At 43.1% G+C, this 25,285-nt stretch overlaps 1 protein-coding gene across 2 annotated transcripts; it reads left to right on the top strand.

Annotated features, from left to right (window-relative positions):
• The first annotated feature begins 86 nt into the window (after nucleotides 1-86).
• Nucleotides 87-25,061, top strand: LOC115183049 (pre-mRNA-splicing factor SYF1-like). Of its 2 annotated transcripts, XM_029744399.1 has the most exons (19): nucleotides 87-245; nucleotides 536-684; nucleotides 3,471-3,594; nucleotides 3,802-3,999; nucleotides 5,860-5,994; nucleotides 6,089-6,253; nucleotides 6,589-6,733; nucleotides 7,177-7,328; nucleotides 7,841-7,960; nucleotides 8,225-8,356; nucleotides 8,774-8,905; nucleotides 9,642-9,755; nucleotides 10,059-10,221; nucleotides 10,700-10,890; nucleotides 17,499-17,621; nucleotides 18,130-18,295; nucleotides 18,555-18,681; nucleotides 18,976-19,088; nucleotides 24,868-25,061. In XM_029744399.1, exons 1-19 carry the CDS (start codon nucleotides 210-212, stop codon nucleotides 24,933-24,935), a joined length of 2,553 nt encoding a protein of 850 aa, XP_029600259.1. In that variant the 5' UTR covers nucleotides 87-209; the 3' UTR covers nucleotides 24,936-25,061. The 2 variants fall into 2 exon arrangements, with proteins under 2 accessions (XP_029600259.1, XP_029600260.1); XM_029744400.1 differs by lacking the exons at nucleotides 87-245; nucleotides 536-684 and adding an exon at nucleotides 2,931-3,159.
• The last annotated feature ends 224 nt before the right edge of the window (nucleotides 25,062-25,285 follow it).

Here is a 25,285-nt window from a genome sequence, read left to right as displayed (position 1 = left end):
GAGTGCTAATAATATGCTGTTTTCTTCGTGACTAATGATTGGATAGTCAGTTGAGTGACCGTTGTACTACCCAATAATATTTCCACATGGGGTGGGGTTTATATTCTACGTTCTGAACACGTTGGAGGAGTCAGGACGTTTAGTAACAATACATACATTTTTGGGAACTTTTGACACTACGGGCGTTTATTTTGGTCTTAAAATAAAAAATGCCGTCTCTAAATGGGAAACCGGACGTCATGTTTGTAAGTTATTTCATGAATATTGATATTTTCTTGTGGAATTCTCTCAGCATGCTGTAATATTTATGCGGCCTCCTCGACCTCGGCTGTGTCGATTTGAATTCCCCGGCAAACTGTTCCGTCTACTGTGTGTGAATTTACAGCATACTGTAGCCCTTTCTATTCTTCGAGAAACGTTGCACTAGTTTTGAGAATAGTGCAGCGTTTTTCGAATGAGAGAAAAGTGTCCAAAGTTCGAAGGAGAGAAGACTTCCTGTTGACCGTTTTGCTGGGTTGGTGATGGTATTTTTCAGGAGGAAGATGACTTGCCTTATGAGGAGGAGATCATCAGGAATCCGTACTCGGTCAAGTGCTGGATGCGTTACATCGAGTTCAAACAAAACGGCACAATGTCCATCCTCAACATGATATATGAACGAGCTCTGAAAGAGCTACCTGGCAGGTAGAGGCAACGTTTCTGCATCTAGATGGATGCAGTGTTTCCCAATCCTGGTCCTGGGGACCCAAAGGGGTGCCATGCATAGTTTTGTTTTTGCCCCAAAATACACCCCCCTTGGCCCCCAGGGCCAGAATAGGAATACACTGCTAAAGGTTCATGGAAAATACTGTAGTGTCCCAGACTGTTTGTAGTCTGTCTCTAACCAGAGACAGGAACATTTTCACAGACAGTTACTGTTGCACATATACTGTTGAAGTCAGAAGTTTACATACACCTTAGCCAAATTCATTTAAACTCAGTTTTTCACAATTCCTGACATTTAATCATAGTAAAAATTCCCTGTCTTAGGTCAGTTAGGATCACCTCTTTATTTTAAGAATGTGAAATGTCAGAATAATAGTAGAGAATGACTTATTTCAGCTTTTATTTCTTTCATCACATTCCCAGTGGGTCAGAAGTTTACATACACTCAATTAGTATTTGGAAGCTTTGCCTTTTAAATTGTTTAACTTGGGTCAAATGTTTCAGGTAGCCTTCCACAAGCTTCCCACAATAAGTTGGGAGAATTTTGGCCCATTCCTCCTGACAGAGCTGGTTTGTAGGCCTCCTTGCTCGCACACACTTTTTCAGTTCTGCCATTACATTTTCTATAGGATTGAGGTCAGGGCTTTGTGATGGCCACTCCAATACCTTGACTTTGTTGTCCTTAAGCCATTTTGCCACAACTTTGGAAGTATGCTTGGGGTCATTGTCCATTTGGAAGACCCATTTGCGACCAAGCTTTAACTTCCTGACTGATGTCTTGAGATGTTGCTTCAATATATCCACAATTTTCCTGCCTCATGATGCCATCTATTTTGTGAAGCGCACCAGTCCCGTCTGCAGCAAAGCACCCCCACAACATGATGCTGCCACCCCCGTGCTTCACTATTGGGATGGTGTTCTTCGGCTTGCAAGCGTTCCACTTTTTCCTCCAAACATAACAATGGTCATTATGGCCAAACAGTTCTATTTTTGTTTCATCAGACCAGAGGACAGTTCTCCAAAAAGTACAATCTTTGTCCCCATGTGCAGTTGCAAACCATAGTCTGGCTTTTTTATGGTGGTTTTGGAGCAGTGGCGTCTTCCTTGCTGAGCATCCTTTCAGGTTGTGTCGATATTGGACTCGTTTTACTGTGGATATAGATACTTTTGTACCTGTTTCCTCCAGCATTTTCACAAGGTCCTTTGCTGTTGTTCTGGGATTGATTTGCACTTTTCGCACCAAAGTACATTCATCTCTAGGAGACAGAACGCGTCTCCTTCCTGAGAGGTATGACGGCTGCGGGGTTCCATGGTGTTTATACTTGCGTACTATTGTTTGTACAGATGAACGTGGTACCGTCAGGCGTTTGGAAATTGCTCCCAAGGATGAACCTGACTTGTGGAGGTCTACAATTGTTTTTCTGGGGTCTTGGCTGATTTCTTTTGATTTTCCCATGATGTCAAGCAAAGAGGCACTGAGTTTGAAGGTAGGCCTTGAAATACATCCACAGGTACACCTCCAATTGACTCAAATGATGTCAATTAGCCTATCAGAAGCTTCTAAAGCCGTTACATTCTTTTCTGGAATTTTCCTAGCTGTTTAAAGGCACAGTCAACTTAGTGTATGTAACTTCTGACCCACTGAAATTGTGATACAGTGAATTATAAGTTAAATAATCCGTCTGTAAACAATTGTTGGAAAAATGACTTGTGTCATGCACAAAGTAGATGTCCTAACCGACATGCCAAAACTATAGTTTGTTAACAAAAAATTTGTGGAGTGGTTGAAAAACGAGTTTTAATGACTCCAACCCAAGTGTATGTAAACTCCCGACTTCAACTGTAGGACCGATTTACAGGACACATCTTAAACTAGCCTTTCAAAGAATCCGAGAGTGGAAGACTCCTCTTTCTCGTCTCCAACATATAGGCTCACTTTTTGTGACCAGTTCCATCACAAGTCAGACTGTTGAATAAACTTGACCTGTTGTCTGCTGATTTTGTCTTAATGTAGGAGTTACTCTGAGACAAAATATCCAGAGTAGTGTTATTAACCTGACTTTCAGTGCGCTGGTCTGTATGTCGGTTTGTAATTCTGTTTTGTATTTTCAATGCTGACGCAATTTGCACGCAACTTACACAATATGTCAACAATGGCCGAGTTTAACCGAAGCACAGACCAAATGTTGTCCCACGCAAAGAGCTGGCAAATTTCACAAGCACTTCCAGCTGACTGCGAGGGAACGCGCTTTGGTCGACAACATTCGGTTACATTCGGCTACATTCGGCTATTGTTTACATATTGTGCATCGCGTGAAATGCGTCAGGAGATGGAAAATGCAAGCAACAGAACCTTCTGGCCCTGCAAAAAGTGAGGTAAACAACACTTTCCTGTGGTTACCCTATCTCCACTTCCTACCACCAAAAGAACCAACAGCATGGACAACCGGTAAAGTATGTTAAAATATCATTGTATTCAACATTCTGGCTTGTCGAGACTATTGCGTCTTTACAGCAACTTCTTTCAGACTGATATCCATGGAGTAACCATGGTAACAGTCTGATGTTTAGACAAATCTTAGACCTAGTCCTGGACTAAAAACATTTGTCAATCAGTCTCTGGAAAATCGGCCCAAAATCTAGGCTTATTTGAAAACCGTAGAATGGTTGTTATCGAATACCATACCAGTGTCTGGGCTAGGGTTTTAGGCATTGCTAAATGTTATGACTGGGTGTTCACGGATTGTTCATACGTGACCTTGCAGTTACAAGTTATGGTACAACTACCTGCGAGAGAGACGGAAACAGGTCAAAGGGAAGTGCATCATGGAGCCAGCCTACGAGGAGATCAACAACTGCCATGAAAGAGCACTGGTTTTCATGCACAAGGTAGGCTTATGCTTATGTCATGTCTGTCCATCCCCTGTTAAGAGAAATACTCACACAAACTCTGAGGAATATTATTGTCCATTCATTGGCACAGACTATCACAGAGTACGTTTGTGTGAGAGTATTTTTTACTTGGAAGTAGATTTTGTCGTCTGAGATGTTAGGAATAGTATCCCACATAACTTGTTCTTCCCGTGGCTGTCCTAGATGCCGAGGATATGGCTAGACTACTGCCAGTTCCTGGTGTCTCAGTGTAAGATCACCAGGAGCAGACGCACATTTGACCGAGCGCTCAGAGCCCTTCCTGTCACTCAGCACCCTCGCATCTGGCCCCTGTACCTCCGCTTTGCCCGGAACCTGCCCCTGCCTGAGACCGCCATCCGTGTCTACCGCAGGTACCTCAAGGTAAGAGGACATTTTTAGAAGATTTGCTCCTCTGTGATTGAACTACAACCAAAGCTGAAGCCACTGAAGCCTCACTTTATGGAAGATAGTCACAGGATTAAAAAGGAAATAAAAACAAATCAGAATACACATTAATAAACACTATTCATTTTCAACAATGGTGATAAGACTTTGTCTTGGTTATGAGATTATAACAACACCAACCACACATCACATCAGAAACCTACAAGATATCACTTAACATAGAAGGTAGGCCTGGAATAGATGACAGTGCTACCAATAAATGTGTGAGCAGAAAACTATTAAAGGAAGTGTGAGAAGCCCACACGTGTGCATTGGCCCTTAGGTGTAAGTAGACCTGATCTCCCACTTCCAGCTGTAGAGTAACTGCATTACCCCCATCTAGACTTGTGATCAGATGTAATAGGCATACACTCTTCATTATTGAACAGGGATGTGTGGGAGTCTTCATATCCTCCAGCATGAAAGAAGAAGCTGAAGTAGTAGACCCGTCTTACAGGGGCTGTAGCATGAGGGTCAACATGTAGCATGAGTTCTATAGTTCTGCAGCGCATTCCACCTCATGTTTAGTCATTGGGGTGTCGTCCCGCAGCTCAGAGACACCATCAGAAATCCAGTAGTTTTCATCCTTCACCTGGGTTCTGATACCTCTCTGAGTAACCTGTATTGGTCGGCCTAACCTTTTTTTGATTCCAGAGTTCTCTCAGCTTCTTTTCATACAGCCAGGTTTGACGCAATCCAGTTCACTGGAAGTTAGTCCTTGTTGGTTTTATAGTTAACTATTCAACCTTATAGTCCATAAGTCAGACCCCCAAATTTGATCTGTCGGTACCATCTGGGGCTGTGATTTTTTTGGTTGTTGATTTGTCTGTGATTTTGTACCTAGAGTGTGCTGTTCTGGCTTGGACAAGGCTTACTTACTGGCCCTGTCCCTAGAGTTGCCTAACGTGTGATAACATTGCAGCAATGGTAGCTTTGTGTGTGTTATCTCCAAATCATATATCATTAGAAATCTGAAACATTTTCCGAATATTTGGGTCAAGAGTCCTCTGACCTCTAGCGTTCATATTGGAATTACCTGTATGCATTACCCTGATAACCCTAGATATTTATTTAGCTCTTGTAATTATTTTAAGGAATGGACAGGACAATATACATGCGTTCAAAAGATTTTCTCTCTGCTTAATACGTTTTCTAGTCTTCCACACAAGCAGCAGTGTGGTATTCCAGAATTATTCTACATTGAGCCCTTTTTTCTCCCCAATTTCATGGTTTCCAATTGGTAGTAGTTATAGTCTTGTCTCATCACTGCAACTCCAGTACGGACTCGAGGGAGAGGCGAAGGTCGAGAGCCATGCGTCCTCCGAAACGCAGCCCAACCAAGCAGCACTGCTTCTTGACACAATGCCCATCCAACGCACCAATGTGTCGGAGGAAACACCGTACACTTGGCGACCTGGTCAGTGTGCACTGCGCCCGGCCCGCCCACAGGAGTCGCTAGTGCGCGATGAGACAAGGATATTCCTGCCGGCCAAACCCTCACTAACCCGGACGACGCTGGGCCAATTGTGCGCCGCCCCATGGGCCTCCCGGTCGCGGCCGGCTGCGACAGAGCCTGGACTCGAAACCAGAATCTCTGGTGGCACAGCTAGCACTGCGATGCAGTGCCTTAGACCACTGCGCCACCCGGGAGGCCCGTATTCCAGAATTATTAGATACATGGTTGATAAAGAAAGCGATATATTGGTTGTCAAGTGCCAAAAGTCTATATTTCTCAAAATGACAAAGTTATTTCTGCAACAGCCCCCTGGATTTGACTCTCCCCCTCTTTCTCTGCAGCTGTCCCCAGAGAATGCAGAGGAGTACATAGATTACCTGCGTTCCTGCGGCAAGCTGGATGAAGCAGCAGTACGTCTGGCAGCCGTTGTCAATGATGAGAGCTTTGTGTCCAAGGAGGGCAAGTCTAACTACCAGGTAAGACCACGTCTGGCTCATCCTCCTTATCCCCATGTTGTTGTGTGGTTGATATCTAATGTTATCCCCGTGTTGTTTGGTTAATATCTAACAGCTATGGCACGAGCTGTGTGACCTGATCTCTCAGAACCCAGACAAGGTGAACTCTCTGAATGTTGGGGCCATCATCCGTGGAGGCCTCACTCGCTTCACAGACCAGCTGGGCAAACTCTGGTGCTCCCTGGCTGACTACTACATCCGCAGTGGACATTTTGAAAAGGTACTGGTCTGGGTAGATGCATCCCAAATGGCACCCTATTCCTTTTGTAGTGCACTACTTTTGACCAGCGCCCTATAGACAATGTCATCTTTATAGTCCACTTTTGACTTTGTCGTCATGCATCAGGGTCATTAGAAATGATGTAGGATTATAGGGTACCTCACCACCATAACATTGTCATAATATATATTTGACACGTTTTGATTAGCTATCATGCATGTTATGAAGCTTTACAATATTGTTATGTAGTGCAAGTGTTAGTAAATATATTCACCATTTTTGGGATGCACACACACACAGACTAATTTGAATGCTTGCGTGTTGTGGCCCACCAGGCTCGGGATGTGTATGAGGAGGCCATCTTAACGGTGGTGACGGTGAGAGATTTCACCCAGGTGTTCGACAGCTACGCCCAGTTTGAGGAGAGCATGATTGCTGCCAAGATGGAGACTACCTCCGAGTTGGGGAAAGATGAAGAAGGTGGGTGCATCTCAATAGTCTAACGTGTCTTACTCTCCTTGTCTCCTGCTCAGATCTCAAATAACTCTATTAAGGGAAATCGATTCCTGACCTAGGTATCCATGTTACTGTTTTCCCAATCCTGGCTGCAACTTTGAGTAAAAAAAATCCAATTAAATCAAATGTTATTCGTCACGTACACAGTTTACAGAAATGCTTGTGCTCTAGTTCCTTCAACATAAATGTAACTGAAGAGAGTAGTCTTGGGAAGCCAGCCATTTTACAGTATTGAGATGCACCCAGTGTGTCTGGATTGTAGAGTATCACAATCTCTCGCAAAAATAGATTTGATCTCAACGAGAATAACCTGTGTAAATAAATAGTACAAGGGGGGAAAAAATCACAGCCGCAAGTCAATGCTTTGCCTTTGTCGTCATGCTCAACTCGTGTTCCCTTTCCCTCAGAGGACGTAGACCTGGAGCTGCGTCTGGCCCGCTTTGAGCAGCTGATCGCCCGCAGGCCCCTCCTGCTGAACAGTGTGCTGCTGAGACAGAATCCCCACAACGTCCACGAGTGGCATAAGAGGGTCAAACTGTACGAGGGGAAACCACGACAGGTAGCAGAAACCAGAAGTGGGCACGTAGTAGAAGTGCTGATCCAGGATCAGTTTAGCCTGAATATGATTATATGAACAGATGGGACCAGATCCTAGATCAGCACTCCTACTCTGAGACCCTTTGTGGATACAGGCCCTGAACTCTTAGCCCTAGTCTTACTTGTGCCATCTTTTTGACACTGTCTCTAATACCCATTCTATTCTACTGAACTGAGGTGTACTGCCCTGGCCTGGTTCCGCTCTACTGTTGTAGCTGGAACCGTGAAATGAAATGAAAATATCCGAGCCAGCGCAGTACTGTTCAGGTTGGAATTATAATGTGAAAAGGGTTTGAGAAAAATCCGAGCTAGTTTACATCTGTGTTATTGGTAGAGAGTAGCTATTAATACATGTTTACAGATTTCACATTTAACATGGTTTCTTAGTCTTTCTAGCTGGCAATAGGTACCTTGCATGCTCTTCCTCACATACATGTACAGTGTATAGAATGTGTGTCTTAACCCCTTTTTCAGATCATCAACACCTACACAGAGGCAGTTCAGACTGTGGACCCTATGAAGGCTACAGGGAAACCCAGCTCTCTCTGGGTCTCCTTCGCCAAGTTTTACGAGGAGAACGAGCAGCTAGACGACGTGAGTCTCAAACTAAGGTTTCCCCATCACACGTGGGTTGAAATTGTATTTTAAACCTTTCAAATCCTTATTTGAGCCTGCCTGGAGTGCCATATGGGTAGAATTGGCACTTTTGGGACTATTCTGTTGGTTCCACTGCAAGCTCAATCAAGTCTTCTCCCTACTTAGGGTAAAAACAACATAGATTTACTCCTTCAACCCAAGAGGAAGTTAAGTTTTAATTATTATTTTAAATGTTCTTTTTCCACTTTTCCCCACCATCAGGCACGGACCATCTTTGAGAAAGCCACCAAGGTGAACTACAAGCAGGTTGACGACCTGGCTGGCGTGTGGTGTGAATACGGAGAGATGGAGCTACGCCATGAGAACTACGAACAGGCGCTACGTATACTGAGGGTGAGACGGAGACACAGGCACAACAAATACTGACCCACTGTCTGTCCCACACTCCAAAGACATGTACATTTTGTTTTTACTTTTCTGTCATCCTGAATTATTTCTTATGCGTTTAAACTGCTACACATTGCTGTGTGGGCGGCTGACCTGTACTTGCTTTTTTAATGTATCTATTTAATAACTTCAATAAATGAATACCGTGATCTAATCTCAAATTCTGTGATGCAGACTGCTCTTCTCATAGTTTCAAATATTCTTTCTATAGATGTCAATTTCTTTATTTTACCAGGTAAGTTGACTGAGAACACATTCTCATTTACAGCAACGACCTGGGGAATAGTTACAGGGGGGATGAATAAATACTGGATGCATGTCTGTGCAAATATCCCTTGACTTTCTCTCTTTCCAAATGTGTAGAAAGCAACTGCCATCCCGTCCAAGAAGGCGGAGTACTTTGACGTGTCAGAGCCCGTGCAGAACAGAGTGTACAAGTCTCTGAAGGTCTGGTCCATGCTGGCTGACCTGGAGGAGAGTATGGGAACCTTCCAGGTACTTTCTTCATGTTTCCCTCTACGGTGTCTGTCTTCGTTGTATTTCAATTGCACTGATTTAGAAAGGAAAAGAAGGTAGCTTTGATGCAACACATCTAAGGCTGCGTTTACACAGGCAGCCCAAATCGGATCTTTTGCCCCATTATTGGCAAAATATCTGATCTTATTGGTAAACAGATCAGAATTGAGCTGCCTGTGTATACTCAGCCTAACAATAGTCAACTAACGTTTTGGCTGCAAGAAGCTTTCATTTAAAAACAAAATATGTAACATTTATTTAACTAGGCAGGTCAGTTAAGAACAAATTCTTATTTACAATGACGGCCTACCCTGGCCAAACCCGGATGACGCTGGGCAAATTGTGCGCCGCCCTATGGGACTCCCAATCATGGCCAGATGTGATACAGCCTGGATCCGAACCAGGGAGTATAGGGACGTCTCTTTCACTGAGATGCAGTGCCTTAGACTGCTGCGCCATTCGGGAGCCCAAAAATCCTTCATTAGGGTTTCTGGATTGGATTGATTAACATTGTTTAGGTTTGTACGGTTTATGTATTCTGTGAGCTCTTCTTCTCTCAGATGAAATCTTGTTAGAATAGGAGAACCTGAAAATTGCATCTTGTGCATAGTGATGACCCAGTTTTAGGGACCAAACATGTAACAACAATGCATGTAACGACCATACGATGTAACTAACAACCCTACCTTTTGTCTTGGTCGTTTCTCCCCGTCAGTCCACCAAGGCAGTGTACGACCGCATCATTGACCTGCGCATAGCCACGCCCCAGATAATCATCAACTATGCCATGTTCCTGGAGGAGCACAACTACTTTGAGGAGAGCTTCAAGGTGACACCAACCACCTGCCCTGCTGCACACATCTCACTAGCCTGGTCCCAGTTCTGTTGTGCTGTCTTGACAACTCTTATTGCCATTGTCACGATGCCTGAACTGGGACCAGTCTAACATTTCACAGCCTAGCATATAAACTCTAACTCATACTGCGTTCAAACTGTTACTTTACAACTGGGTCATGTTCAGGGCCGAGTTCCCTACTGAACACGACCCTAACCATACCTTCACCCTTAAAACTACAGCATTTTGATCAGGTCTAAATCCCTGTTGCTGATGGTCTCCATGCGCTCTCTGCAGGCGTACGAGCGCGGCATCGCCCTCTTCAGGTGGCCCAACGTCTATGACATCTGGAACACCTACCTCACCAAGTTCATCGACCGCTACGGGGGCAAGAAGCTGGAGAGGGCCCGGGACCTGTTTGAGCAGGCGCTGGATGGCTGTCCAGCCAAGTTCGCCAAGAGTAAGGGACATTGTTGTCTACGTGACTTCTTTATGTCTAATGCATGTTTGTGACGAATGGCATGTCTGTCTAAGCTGACATGCTGTACGATGAAAAAATAATTTCCTGACTGATACAATGAAGTCATCATCATCACAGTTGCTTTTTAGGTACTGAGAAGCACCAAGGAAAATACAATCCTTTTCACACTACGAAGCCAAGCTGTACTGTGCTGGCCTGGTTACGCATCCACCACAGTTGCAGGAACCGTGCTGGGAATGACAGATGTTAAAAGACCATGACCGAGCCAGCTCAGTATGGTTCAGGTTGGCATGATCGTATGAAAAGGGTGTTCAAGTATCTTTCAGCCTCTGTCAGTTTTTATAATCAGTTTGCTGCTGGGTTCTATTTGTAATAATGGCCTTATATATGTGGTACTATCCCCCCAGCTACAGGAATGACGAGTGATACGTTAACTATTTTCTGTTGTGATTGACAGCCATCTACCTGCTGTACGCCAAACTGGAGGAGGAGTTTGGGTTGGCGCGTCACGCCATGGCGGTGTACGAGAGAGCCACACAGGCGGTGGACAACACGGAGAGGCATCACATGTTCAACATCTACATCAAGAGGGCTGCAGAGATCTATGGCGTCACCTACACCAGAGCAATCTACCAGAAAGCCATCGAGGTAAGAGTGTAGTGGCTCATTTTGTTATGCACACACACAGGTGCATCTCAATAAGCTAAATCAGTGGCCCGTGAGGGGCGTCTAATCCGGCCCGTGGGTGGTTTGATTACATATAAAAAAATATAATATACACATATATACAGTGAGGGGGAAAAAAGTATTTGATCCCCTGCTGATTTTGTACGTTTGCCCACTGACAAAGAAATGATCAGTCTATAATTTTAATGGTAGGTTTATTTGAACAGTGAGATAGAATAACGACAAAAAAATCCAGAAAAACGCATGTCAAAAATTTTATACAATTGATTTGCATTTTAATGAGGGAAATAAGTATTTGACCTCTCTGCAAAACATGACTTATTTACTTGGTGGTAAAACCCTTGTTGGCAATCAGAGGTCAGACGTTTCTTGTAGTTGGCCACCAGGTTTGCACACAATCTCAGGAGGAATTTTGTCCCACTCCTCTTTGCAGATCGTCTCCAAGTCATTAAGGTTTCGAGGCTGACGTTTGGCAACTCGAACCTTCATCTCCCTCCACAGATTTTCTATGGGATTAAGGTCTGGAGACTGGCTAAGCCACTCCAGGACCTTAATGTGCTTCTTCTTGAGCCACTCCTTTGTTGCCTTGGCCGTGTGTTTTGGGTCATTGTCATGCTGGAATACCCATCCACGACCCATTTTCAATGCCCTTGCTGAGGGAAGGAGGTTCTCACCCAAGATTTGACGGTACATGGCCCCGTCCATCGTCCCTTTGATGCGGTGAAGTTGTCCTGTCCCCTTAGCAGAAAAACACATTTACATTTAAGTCATTTAGCAGACGCTCTTATCCAGAGCGACTTACAAATTGGTGCATTCACCTTAAGATATCCAGTGGAACAACCACTTTACACCCCCAAAGCATAATGTTTCCACCTCCATGTTTGACGGTGGGGATGGTGTTCTTGGGGTCATAGGCAGCATTCCTCCTCCTCCAAACACGGCGAGTTGAGTTGTTGCCAACGAGCCAGAAATCTTTCTGATTGAGAGGGGGTCAAATACTTATTTCCCTCATTAAAATGCAAATCAATTTATAACATTTTTGACATGTGTTTTTCTGGATGTTTTTGTTGTAATTCTGTCTCTCACTGTTCAAATAAACCTACCATTAAAATTATAGACTGATAATTTCTTTGTCAGTGGGCAAACGCACAAAATCAGCAGGGGATCAAATACTTTTTTCCCTCACTGTACATACACAGTTGAAGTCGGAAGTTTACATACACTTAGGTTGGAGTCATTAAAACTCGTTTTTCAACCACTCCACAAATTTCTTGTTAACTTCTTACATCTAGGGGTTCCGCTGCCGATTTTGCAGGTTTTCCTACTTACAAAGCATGTAGAGGTCTGTAATTATTTATCATAGGTACACTCCAACTGTGAGAGATGGAATCTAAAACAAACATCCAGAAAATCACATTGTATGATTTTTAAGTAATTCATTTGCATTTTATTGCATGACATAAGTATTTGATACATCAGAAAAGCAGAACTTAATATTTGGTACAGAAACCTTTGTTTGCAATTAGAGATCATACGTTTCCTGTCGTACTTGACCAGGTTTGTACACACTGCAGCAGGGATTTTGGACCACTCCTCCATACAGACCTTCTCCAGATCCTTCAGGTTTCGGGGCTGTCGCTGGGCAATACGGACTTTCAGCTCCCTCCAAAGATTTTCTATTGGGTTCAGGTCTGGAGACTGGCTAGGCCACTCCAGGACCTTGAGATGCTTCTTACGGAGCCACTCCTTAGTTGCCCTGGCTGTGTGTTTCGGGTCGTTGTCATGCTGGAAGACCCAGCCACGGCCCATCTTCAATGCTCTTACTGAGGGAAGGAGGTTGTTGGCCAAGATCTCGCGATACATGGCCCCATCCATCCTCCCCTCAATACGGTGCAGTCGTCCTGTCCCCTTTGCAGAAAAGCATCCCCAAAGAATGTTTCCACCTCCATGCTTCATGGTTGGGATGGTGTTCTTGGGGTTGTACTCATCCTTCTTCTTCCTCCAAACACGGTGAGTGGAGTTTAGACCAAAAAGCTCTATTTTTGTCTCATCAGACCACATGACCTTCTCCCATTCATCCTCTGGATCATCCAGATGGTCATTGGCAAACTTCAGACGGGCCTGGACATGCGCTGGCTTGAGCAGGGGGACCTTGCCTGCGCTGCAGGATTTTAATCCATGACGGCGTAGTGTTTTCTAATGGTTTTCTTTGAGACTGTGGTCCCAGCTCTCTTCAGATCATTGACCAGGTCCTGCCGTGTAGTTCTGGGCTGATCCCTCACCTTCCTCATGATCATTGATGCTCCACAATGTGAGATCTTGCATGGAGCCCCAGACCGAGGGTGATTTGACCGTCATCTTGAACTTCTTCCATTTTCTAATAATTGCGCCAACAGTTGTTGCCTTCTCACCAAGCTGCTTGCCTATTGTCCTGTAGCCCATCCCAGCCTTGTGCAGGTCTACAATTTTATCCCTGATGTCCTTACACAGCTCTCTGGTCTTGGCCATTGTGGAGAGGTTGGAGTCTATTTGATTGAGTGTGTGGACAGGTGTCTTTTATACAGGTAACGAGTTCAAACAGGTGCAGTTAATACAGGTAATGAGTGGAGAACAGGAAAAACGAACAGGTCTGTGAGAGCCGGAATTCTTACTGGTTGGTAGGTGATCAAATACTTATGTCATGCAATAAAATGCAAATGAATTACTTAAAAATCATACAATGTGATTTTCTGGATTTTTGTTTTAGATTCCGTCTCTCACAGTTGAAGTGTACCTATGATAAAAACTACAGACCTCTAGACATGCTTTGTAAGTAGGAAACACTGCCGATTTTGCAGGTTATCAAATACTTGTTATACATACATACATACATACATACATACATACATACATACATACATACATACATACATACATACATATAGTACAAGTCCAAAGTTTGGACACGCCTGCTCATTCCAGGATCTTTCTTTATTTTTACAATTTTCTACATTGTAGAATAATAGTGAAGACATCAAAACTATGAAATAACACATGGAATCATGTAGTAACCAAAAAAGTGTTAACCTGTTAGGGCTAGGGGGCAGTATTTACACGGCCGGATAAAAAACGTACCCGATTTAATCTGGTTACTACTCCTGCCCAGTAACTAGAATATGCATATAATTATTGGCTTTGGATAGAAAACACCCTAAAGTTTCTAAAACTGTTTGAATGGTGTCTGTGAGTATAACAGAACTCATATGGCAGGCAAAAACCTGAGAAGATTTCATGCAGGAAGTGGCCTGTCTGACAAGGTGTTGTTCTTCTTGTCTCTGTTTATTGAAGACTGTGGATCTTAGATGTAACGTGATACTTCCTACGGCTCCCATAGGCTCTCAGAGCCCGGGAAAAAGCTGAACGATATCGAGGCAGCCTCTGGCTGAAACACATTATCGCCTTTGACAAGTGGCCGATCAGAGGACAAAGGGCTTAGGCGCGTGCCCGAGTCGATCCCATGCTTTATTTTCTTTCGTCTGTTTACCTAATTGCAGATTCCCGGTCGGAATATTATCGCTTTTTTACGAGAAAAATGGCATAAAAATTGATTTTAAACAGCGGTTAACATGCTTCGAAGTACGGTAATGAAATATTTAGAAATCTTTTGTCACGAAATGCGCCATGCGCGTGACCCTTATTTACCATTCGGATAGTGTCTTGAACGCACTAACAAAACGCCGCTGTTGGAACATAACTATGGATTATTTGGGACCAAACCAACATTTTGTTATTGAAGTAGAAGTCCTGGGAGTGCATTCTGACGAAGAACACCAAAGGTAATCAAACTTTTCTAATAGTAAATCGGAGTTTGGTGAAGGCTAAACTTGCTGGGTGTCTAAATAGCTAGCCCTGTGATGCCGGGCTATCTACTTAGAATATTGCTAAATGTGCTTTCACCGAAAAGCTATTTTAAAATCGGACATATCAAGTGCATAGAGGAGTTCTGTATCTATAATTCTTAAAATAATTGTTATGCTTTTTGTGAACGTTTATCGTGAGTAATTTAGTAAATTGTTAGTAAATTCGCCGGAAGTTTGCGGGGGGTATGCTAGTTCTGAACGTCACATGCTAATGTAAAAAGCTGTTTTTTGATATAAATATGAACTTGATTGAACAAAACATGCATGTATTGTATAACATAATGTCCTAGTGTTGTCATCTGATGAAGATCATCAAAGGTTAGTGCTGCATTTAGCTGTCTTCTGGGTTTATGTGACATTATATGCTAGCTTGAAAAATGGGTGTCTGATTATTTCTGGCTGGGTACTCTGCTGACATAATCTAATGTTTTGCTTTCGTTGTAAAGCCTTTTTGAAATCGGACAGTGTGGTTAGATTAACGAGAGTCTTATCTTTAAAATGCTGTAAAATAGTCATATGTTTGAGAAATTGAAGTAATAGCATTTCTAAGGTATTTGAATAACGCGCCACAGGATTCAACTGGCTGTTGAGTAGGTGGGACGATTTCATCCCGCCGGCCCTAGAGAGGTTAAACAAATCAACATATATTTTAGATTTTGGATTCTTCAAAGAAGCTACCCTTTGCTATGATGACAGCTTTGCACACTCTTGGCATTCTCACAACCAGCTTCATGAGGTCACCTGGAATGCATTTCAGTTAACATGTGTGCCTTGTTATTTTGGGCAATTTCTTGCCCTCTTAATGCGTTTGAGCCAATCAGTTGTGTTGTGACAAGGTAGGGGTGGTATACAGATGGTAGCCCTATTTGGTATAAGACCAAATACCTATATTAGGGCAAGAACAGCTCAAATAAGCAGCGAGAAACAACCATCCATCATTACTTTAAGACATGAAGGTCAGTCCAGAAGATTTCAAGAACTGTGAAAGTTTCTTCAAGTGCAGTTGCAAAAACCATCAAGCGCTATGATGAAACTGGCTCTCATGAGGACCGCCACAGGAAAGGAAGACCCAGAGTTAACCTCTGCTGCAGAGGATAAGTGGATGAGAGTTAACTGCACCTCAGATTGCAGCACATATAAATGCTTCACAGAGTTCAAGTAACCGACGCATCTCAACATCAACTGTTCAGAGGAGACTGCGGGAATCAGGCCTTCATGGTCAAATTGCTGCAAAGAAACCACTACTAAAGGACACCAATAAGATGAAGAGGCTTGTTTGGGCCATGAAACACGAGCAATGGACATTAGCCGGGTGTAAATCTGTCCTTTGGTCTGATGAGTCCAAATGTGAGATTTTTGGTTCCAACCGCCATGTCTTTGTGAGACGCAGAGTAGGTTAATGGATGATCTCTGCATGTGTGGTTCCCACCATGAAGCATGGAGGAGGAGGTGTGATGGTGTGGGGTTGCTTTGCTGGTGACACTATCAGTGATTTATTTAGAGTTCAAGGCACACTTAACCAGCATGGCTACCACAGCATTCTGCAGCGATATGCCATCCCATCTGGTTTGCACTTAGTCCCACTATCATTTGTTTTTCAACAGGACAATGACCCAACACCCACCTCTAGGTTGTAAGGGCTATGCTGCCCTACCAAGCAAAAAGGCAGTAACTGCTCACTTGGTCAAAATTGAGTTAGTCATTTTTGCTACATTAAATACATGCTTAATCATGTGGACAAGTATCCTGCCTCTATTGTGTTTTGAAGAAAATGGGGGTCCTGTTAGCAGTAACTGCATAATGTTACTGTGATACCAAGGTATATAAAAGCCATTTTTCTTTAGTTCCACTCTGAGCAGTTACTGCCTTTTTGCTTGGTAGGGCAGTTTGACCAAGAAGGAAAGTGATGGAATGCTGCATCAGATGACCTGGCCTCCACAATCACCTGACTTCAACCCAATTGAGATGGTTTGGGATGAGTTGGACTGCAGAGTGAAGGAAAAGCAGCCATAAGTGCTCAGCGTATGTGGGAACTCCTTCAAGACTGTTGGAAAAGCATTCCTTGTGAAGGTGTTTGAGAGAATGCCAGGAGTGTGCAAAGCTGTCATCAAGGCAAAGGGTGGCTATTTGATTAATGTAAAATATATTTTGATTTGTTTAACACTTTTAACACTTATTTCATAGTTTTGATGTATTCACTATTATTCTACAATGTAGAAAATAGTAAAAATAAAGAAAAATCCTTGAATAAGTAGGTGTGTCCAAACTTATATAGATAAAAAAAAAATGGGGGGAGACGACAAACTCAATATATTTTCAAATTACTAAAACCAAATAGAAATGTTGTAAAAATGATAAGGGACCTATATTCATTCCATTTCTTGACTGTCTCCAGCTCGCTAATAATCACTGAAATGAAAGCTAGACAGTCAGTGAGCATAAAACATTTCCCAAAAGATGGATGTTGGAAAATATTTTGCTAATTCTGACGGCGAAGAAAGATAACACATTTTCTGTTTCGGACCTCGTTCAAGAACGAATGCAGCCCCCATGGCAAAATGAGTTAGACACCCCTAAATTAATCATGTGATTTTTATTTATTGAGATGGTGTATATGGTTATGCAACTAATATATTCCAATATATAATATCATATGTTGTTTTCTTACAGGTACTTCCAGACGAACACTCCAGGGACATGTGCCTGCGCTTCGCTGACATGGAGAGCAAACTGGGCGAGATCGACCGGGGCAGAGCCATCTACTCCTACTGCTCTCAGATCTGTGACCCAAGGGTGAGCTCTCACACTCTGACCCAGGGTCCTCTTCATTAGTGCACACTAGAGCTGGGCAATATGAACAAAAATCCGTATTGCAATAAATTGCCTCAATTGATGTGATAACAATAAATAGAATGATACGTTTTTAACATTAATGTGCTACCACTACTACGAGTTTGGTGGTTGAAGCCACAAATTATGCCATTAACAATCACTCGGCAAACTTATTTAATTTCAAACTTCACATTTCTCTAGTGTAGGCTACTTATCATAATTAATGATATAAGCAAAATGCCTGCGCTAAGTTATTGGTATGGTCTGTGTCGATAATTTGTAGTTTATCGTCCCCGCTGTAACGCACACCGTAGGAAAATGTTATTGAACAGAAAGCTAGCTGTTCTTATTGGACAATCCACGTACTCCTTCCCTGTTTTCAGTCCTTTCCTCAATTTGTGGAAACACAGGTTTGTGCACAGTAGCGATAAAAAGTTTTACTTCCTGTGTGTGTGTGTGTTTGCTTCAGATGACGGCGACGTTCTGGCAGACGTGGAAGGAGTTTGAGATCCGCCACGGGAACGAAGACACTATCCGGGAGATGCTGAGGATCAAGCGCAGCGTCCAGGCCACGTACAACACACAGGTCAACTTCATGTCCTCACAGATGATGAAGGCCACCACCAACGCCACCAGTAAGAACGCACACACACACGCATACAAACATATACGCACCCACACCTTCGGTCTCTAATGACACAATCTTGTAATCAAGCATGACATGTTTTTCCTATAAGTGATTGATTAATTGATTAATCTTCCATGTTGATTTTTAACATGATTTGGAAGTGTCATGCTTACAGCTGTAAATGTTTTTCATGAAAAACACAGGCCAGATGGGGCTTGGTTAGGGTGTACCTCTGTATCGAACTCTGTTATTCTGTGTCTGTGCAGTCTCAGACCTTGCCCCGGGCCAGCTGGGGCTGGATGATATGAAGCTGTTGGAGCAGCAGGCCCAACAGCTGGCCGCCGAAGCTGAACAGGACAAACCCAAACTCAAAGAGAAGATCCTCTTCGTCAGGTCTGTCATCCATCCACCCACCCATTTAGCATCCTTTCCATTGACCTCTGAAAACCCAACTGCAGACCAGGGCCCGTATTCACAAAGCGTCTCAGAATATTAGTGCTGATCTAATATTTTAAATTATAATGAATAAGGTAATATGGACAGATCCTAGATCAGCACTCCTATTTTGAGATGCTGTGTGGATACGGGCCCAGTAAGTAGCCAGTCATTTAATATAAATACAACCATGCAGAAATGGTTCAATACTGGTCTTAACAACTCTGTGTCATTGTGAATCTGTTTGTTTAGGAGTGACACATCTCGCAGTGAGCTGGCTGAACTGGCCAAACAAGCCAACCCTGATGAGATTGATATTGATGATGAGGATGAGGATGGTGATGATGAAGACCAGGGCCCAGAGGGTGAGTTACAACACCACCAGGGGGCGCTGTTCAGGAGGGAGCAATGCTACAGAACATTCACATAGAAATGGACTGTGTAGATTACAGAAAATTATTCTGTCATATAATATAGAAGCATGACAACTCTATACATTACATTTCTATCTGCAATGTTTTGAGTGTTTCACTTGATAGAATATGTTCCAGCTGTTTTCTTGACAACCCTAATAAAAAAAATATTAATAAATATATAAACACCCCTTCAAATTAGTGTATTTGGCTATTTTAGCCACACCTGTTGCTGACAGTTGTATAAAATTGAGGATACAGCCATGCAATCTCAAACATTGGCAGTAGAATGGCCTTGCTGAAAAGCTCAGTGACTTTCAACGTGGCACCGTCATAGGATGCCACCTGTCCAACAAGTCAGTTTGTAAAATTTCTGTCCTGCTAGAGCTGCCCCGGTCAACTAAGTGCTGTTATTGTGAAGTGAAATCATCTAGGAGCAAAACGGCTCAGCCGCGAAGAGGTAGGCCACACATCTGTCCTCGGTTGCAACACTCACTACTGAGTTCTAAACTGCCTCTGGAAGCAACATCAGCACAAGAACTGTTGTTGGGAGCGTCATGAAATGGGTTTCCATGGCCAAGCAGGCGCACACAAGCCTAAGATCACCATGCACAATGCCGAGCATCGGCTGGAGTGGTGTAAAGCTCGCCAACATTGAACTCTGGAGCAGTAGAAATGTGTTCTTTGGAGTGATGAATCACGCTTCACAATCTGGGTTTGGTGGATGCCAGGAGAACGCTACCTGCCCGAATGCATAGTGCCAACTGTAAAGTTTTGTGGTGGAGGAGGATTAATGGTCTGGGGCTGTTTTTCATGGTTTGGGCAAGGCCCCTTAGTTCCAATGAAGGGAAATCTTAACGCTCCAGCATGCAATGACATTCTAGACGATTCTGTGCTTCCAACTTTGTGGCAACAGTTTGGGGAAGGCTCTTTCCTGTTTCAGCATGACAATGCCCCCGTGCACAAAGCGAGGTCCATACAGAAATGGTTTGTCGAGATCAGGGTGGAGCCCTGACCTCAACCGCATCAAACACCTTTGGGATGAATTGGAACCTAATTGCCCAACATCAGTGCCCGCAGCAATGTTCCAACATCTAGTGGAGCGCCTTCCCAGAAGAGTGGAGGCTGTAAATAGCAACAAAGGGGGGACCAACTGCACTAGATGTTGGAACATTGCTGCGGGTACGGATGTTGGCTGATTAGGTTCCAATTCATCCCAAATGTGTTTGATTTTGGAATTCCATTTTGGAATGAGATGTTTGACGAGCAGGTGTCCATATACTTTTCGCAAGAGCGAGAGATGCCTTGCAGCACAGCGTGATGGCTGCAACAAGCATGTGACCTGTTTACTTTGAGAGTGGTGTCAATGTTCCAAATGGCACCCTAATCCCCTATATGAAAAATGGTAACCCTGTTTTTAGTTTCCAGAAAATAACCGAAGTAGAGGTTCTAGCTGCCCTGTGTGCCATTGATACTAAGAAATCCTTAGGCGCTGACAATTTAGACCCGTACTTACTTAAGTGTGCTGCACCTGTCATTGCTGGTTCAGTGACACACATTTTTAATCTAACATTAAGCACAGGAAATATCCCTAAGGTGTGGAAAGCAGCTTTTGTTCTGCCATTACATAAGGGAGGTGACGGTAGTGATTTGGATAACTATCGACCCATCTCTAGGCTCCCTTGTCTGGCAAAGATCCTAGAATCTATAGTCAACAGACAGTTACAATCTTTTCTTTCTGCTAACAGTATTCTTAGCACCAATCAATCTGGTTTTAGATCTAAACACAGTACCACATCGGCCACTATGCTTGTTGTAAATGATATTGCAAATGCCTTAGATCAGGGGTGTCAAACGTCCGGCCCGCGGGCCGGATCAGGCCCGCAAAGGGGTTTAATCCGGCCCGCGGGATGATTTTGTAAAGTATAAACATGAGCTGCAATTTTTCAATAAAAGAAACTGCTGTTCCAATTGTGTCCACTGGATGGCGCAATAGCAATTGTGTTAAGCAAGCAAACTGTTTATACCGGAGCAGAGCAAGTGCAGCCAGTCCGGATGAGCTACTTTGTTTTGCCCGCGATATTTATTACGGCTTCTACTTTTAACATTATGTGCTTTGGCACCCTCATTGCCCCAATATGTCTCTGTCAAAAAAGAGAAAAGTGGACGCAGAGTGTTCCAAGAAAACTGGTCATCCTCATTTATTCACGGAATTGAATGGGAAAGCTGTATGTTTGGTGTGTTCACAGCATGTTGCAGTGCTGAAAGAGTATAACCTTCGTCGCCACTATGTGAGTCTTCATGCCGACAAATATGACAACTTTCAAGGACAGCGGAGAAGAGAGAAGGTGAATGAACTGTTGGCGGGTCTGAAGAAACAGCAGTCTGTGTTTACTCACAGCCGAGACATCAGTGACGCTGCAGTGAAAGCTAGCTACCTCATTGCTAATGAAATCGCAGTGGCTTCAAAACCATTTAGTGAGGGTGAATTTGTAAAAACATGCATGATGAAGGCAGCGGAGATTGTGTGCCCTGAAAAGCGCCAGGCTTTTGCAAATATCAGCCTGACAAGAAACAGTTGCAGACAGGATTTCCGATCTTTCAGTGGATTTGGACAGCCAGTTGAAGCAAAAAGTAAAGTTATTTATTGGGTTTTCAGTTGCAATTGATGAAAGCACGGACATTACAGATGTTGCACAACTGGCCATTTTCATCCGCGGAGTTGATGACACATTGACCGTCACCAAGGAGTTCGTGGAGTTGGTGCCGATGACAGATACGACAGCAGCTGATATTTTCACCGCACTCGTCGGCGCGCTGGACAGGGTCGGAGTGGACTGGTCCCACGCTGTCAGCCTGGCTACAGATGGTGCGCCCTCAATGATCGGGAAAAAAGCAGGCGTTGTGACAAAGTTCAGAGAGAAAGTGCAATCTGCAAATGGAGGACATGATTTTTGGACTTTTCACTGTATTTTGCACCAGGAGGCTTTGTGTTGCAAGTCATTAAAGATGGATAACGTCATGAAGGTGGTCATCCAAACTGTTAATTTCATCCGATCCAGAAGCCTGAATCACCGTCAGTTTGACAGCCTTCTCAGAGAGAAAGACCACATCTATGGCCTGCCATACCACACTGAGGTAAGATGGTTAAGCCGAGGTGCTGTGCTTAGGCGTTTCTTTGATTTACGAGAAGAAATTGAACAGTTCATGGAAGAAAAGGGCAAACCAGTGTTAGAATTTCATTCCGCAGAATGGATGCAATACCTTGCATTTATGGTGGATGTTACAGAGCACCTGAATAACTTGAACAGCTGCAATGGCGCAACAAAGTCGCCACGCAGTATTATGACAACATACATTCTTTCAAGTTGAAGCTGTCATTGTGGGAGACGCAACTCGCCGGTGGTGATGCAGCTCACTTCCCCTGTCTGAAAAATGTGTGCGCGACCCAACATGTGGCAGACATGAAGCGGTTCAAAGATAAAATAACGGGACTGTTACGGGAGTTTGAGCAACGCTTTCAGATTTTTGGTGAACTGGAGAAAGACACCGTTTTTTGCTCGCCATTCACCGTGAATCCCTCTGATCTGCCCGTCAGCATCCAACTTGAAATAATAGACTTGCAGTGTGACTCGGATATGAAGGGCAAATTTGCCGCAGCTGGCTTGGACACATTTTATCAGAATCTCTTGCCAGGTTACCCCAACTTGACAGCCCTCGCTGCAAAACTGTTGTGCATGTTTGGAACCACATATCTTTGTGAGCAAGTTCTCTCTAATGAGCATAAATAAAACACAGCTGCGCTCAAGGCTCACGCACAAGCACTTGAATCACATCCTGAAGTTGGCTGCCACTCAGGATGTGACGCCTGATATTGATGCGCTGGTGAAAGCTAAAAGATGCCAGGTATCAGGAGTCAAATAAACTATGCAACCCCACTTAAAGTGCTGCATGAGACACCCTGATATAGTTCTGTGATCTGTGATATACTTCTGTGAATCACTGAGGCATTGTGTGTTCTTTTTCTTTAGAATTTTCAAATAAACTTGAGGTGTTTTATGATTAATAGTGATGTTGTGCTTGTACTATTGTGGACACACTGTCCTCAGGCTCCAGCTTTATGTTTTATGTTGATCGTATTAAAACAAAGAAAACAATCTGAAGTTGTTGTTTTTAAGTTATATATACCATGATTTTACCGGTCCGGCCCACTTGGGAATAGATTTTCCTCCATGTGGCCCCTGAGCTAAAATGAGTTTGACACACCTGCCTTAGATGATAGAAAGCACTGTGCTGCGTTGTTTGTAGATTTGTCAAAAGCTTTTGACACTAGACCATGCTATCCTTTTGAGTAAGCGGTCATCTATAGGACTGGGCACTGATGCCTGCCGATGGTTTTATGACTATCTTAAAGATAGAACTCAGGCTGTCATGGTCGACGGGGTCAAGTCTGACCCCTTACAGTTACTTAAAGGGGTCCCTCAGGGTTCAATAATTGGCCCACTATTGTTCTCACTTTATATAAACAACATTGGTGATGATGTCAGATATTGTAAATTCCATTTATATGCAGATGACACAGTGATGTACTCTATTGCTCCAACAGCGGACCAAGCTTTAATGCAGTTGGAGTCTGATTTTAGGATACTACAGGGGTCTCTTTTACAGCTTAAACTTGTTTTAAACGCTAAGAAAACAAATGTCATGTTTTTTTCTAGGTCTCAACTCTCAGTTAGAAACACTTTTGTAATCACTAGCTTGGATGGTACTCAAATCAAACAGGTCTCTGCAATAAACACTTAGGGGTATGGTTAGATGATAGGCTTTCTTTTAAAAAACATGTTACTGAATTGGGAAAAAAGCTCAAATTCAAGATAGGGTTCCTTTACAGAAACAGGGCTTGTCTGTCCTCCGTTAATAGAAAACAAATTGTGCAGGCTACTTTTATGTCCGTTTTAGATTATGGTGATATTATCTATATGCATGCATCGGCAAACACATTAAAACCACTGGATGCTATTTACCATTGTGCACTCGGGTGATAGTTACTTACCATTTATCACGGGTGATAGTTACAAAACTCATCACTGTATCCTTTATCAACATGTGGGTTGGGCCACTCTATCTGTGAGGCGAGAGCAACATGCTCTCTTATTTATAAAGCACTTCTTTTAAAACTACCTCCATATATATCATAATTAATTTCCACTAGATATACTAATTTTAAAACCAGATCACAGATGTGGATTACATTAGAGACTCCTGCGGTCTCCACAGAGTTGGGTAGGACTGCCTTTAGTTCCTTTGCACTTTATTTATGGAACAAACTGCAGATCCAACTTAAGTTAGACACTCTGGTGTCCCTTGCCCATTTCAAAAATGTTATGGAGGATCAATATGATGATGTCTGTGATTGTTTCTGTTGAATTGTGTCTTTGTTTTCTATGTTTGAAATGTTCTTGTCTGTATGCCTAAAACTGTACATGTCAACATGTTTACACATGGCACAGCCATAAAAGAGATCCAGGTCTGTCTGTTTTCCCTGTTAAAATAAAGATGTAAAAAAAAATATATATATATATATATATATATATATTTTTTTTTTAAATAATATATAGTGCACTACTTTTGATATTGTCAAAGGTAGTGCATTATATAGAGGACAGGGTGCCATTTCAGACACTGCCATGGTGTTTATGTAAATGTGTGCTTTGATTATGTTTGTCTCCAGAGGTGCAGCTGGAACAAAAGACTGTCCCCACTGCTGTCTTTGGAGGGCTGAAAGAAGGAGAAGATTGAATACAGAATGTTGGGATGGTATCTGTCCCATAGACATGGCATCACAGACGAGCTCCATGGTCTACGAATGGAGCCTTTTCAACCCCTGTAAAATGTATGATGAAAATAGATTGTATGGAATGTGAACATTGTCATTGATCTTTTCTACAGTGGCAAGAAAAAGTATGTGAACCCTTTGGAAATACCTGGGTTTCTGCATAAATTGGTCATAAAATTTGATCTTCATCTCAGTCACAACAACAGACAAACACAGTCTGCTTAAACTAATAACACACAAACAATTATAAGTTTTCATGTCTATTGAACACACCATATAAACATTCACAGTGCAGGGTGGATAACCTCAACCA

Source organism: Salmo trutta, unplaced genomic scaffold (genome assembly GCF_901001165.1).
Source record: "Salmo trutta unplaced genomic scaffold, fSalTru1.1, whole genome shotgun sequence".
Taxonomy (NCBI): Eukaryota; Metazoa; Chordata; class Actinopteri; order Salmoniformes; family Salmonidae; genus Salmo; species Salmo trutta.
This window is presented reverse-complemented; position numbering and strand designations above follow the sequence as displayed.

What these genes read in the sequence shown, in the direction of transcription:
- LOC115183049 (XM_029744399.1), top strand. Translation starts at nt 210, where the DNA reads ATGCCGTCTCTAAATGGGAAACCGGACGTCATGTTT. An exon ending in GGAAACCGGACGTCATGTTT is followed by an intron (nt 246 to 535) that starts GTAAGTTATTTC and finishes GGTATTTTTCAG; the next exon opens with GAGGAAGATGACTTGCCTTA. An exon ending in AGGCGCTACGTATACTGAGG is followed by an intron (nt 8,357 to 8,773) that starts GTGAGACGGAGA and finishes CCAAATGTGTAG; the next exon opens with AAAGCAACTGCCATCCCGTC.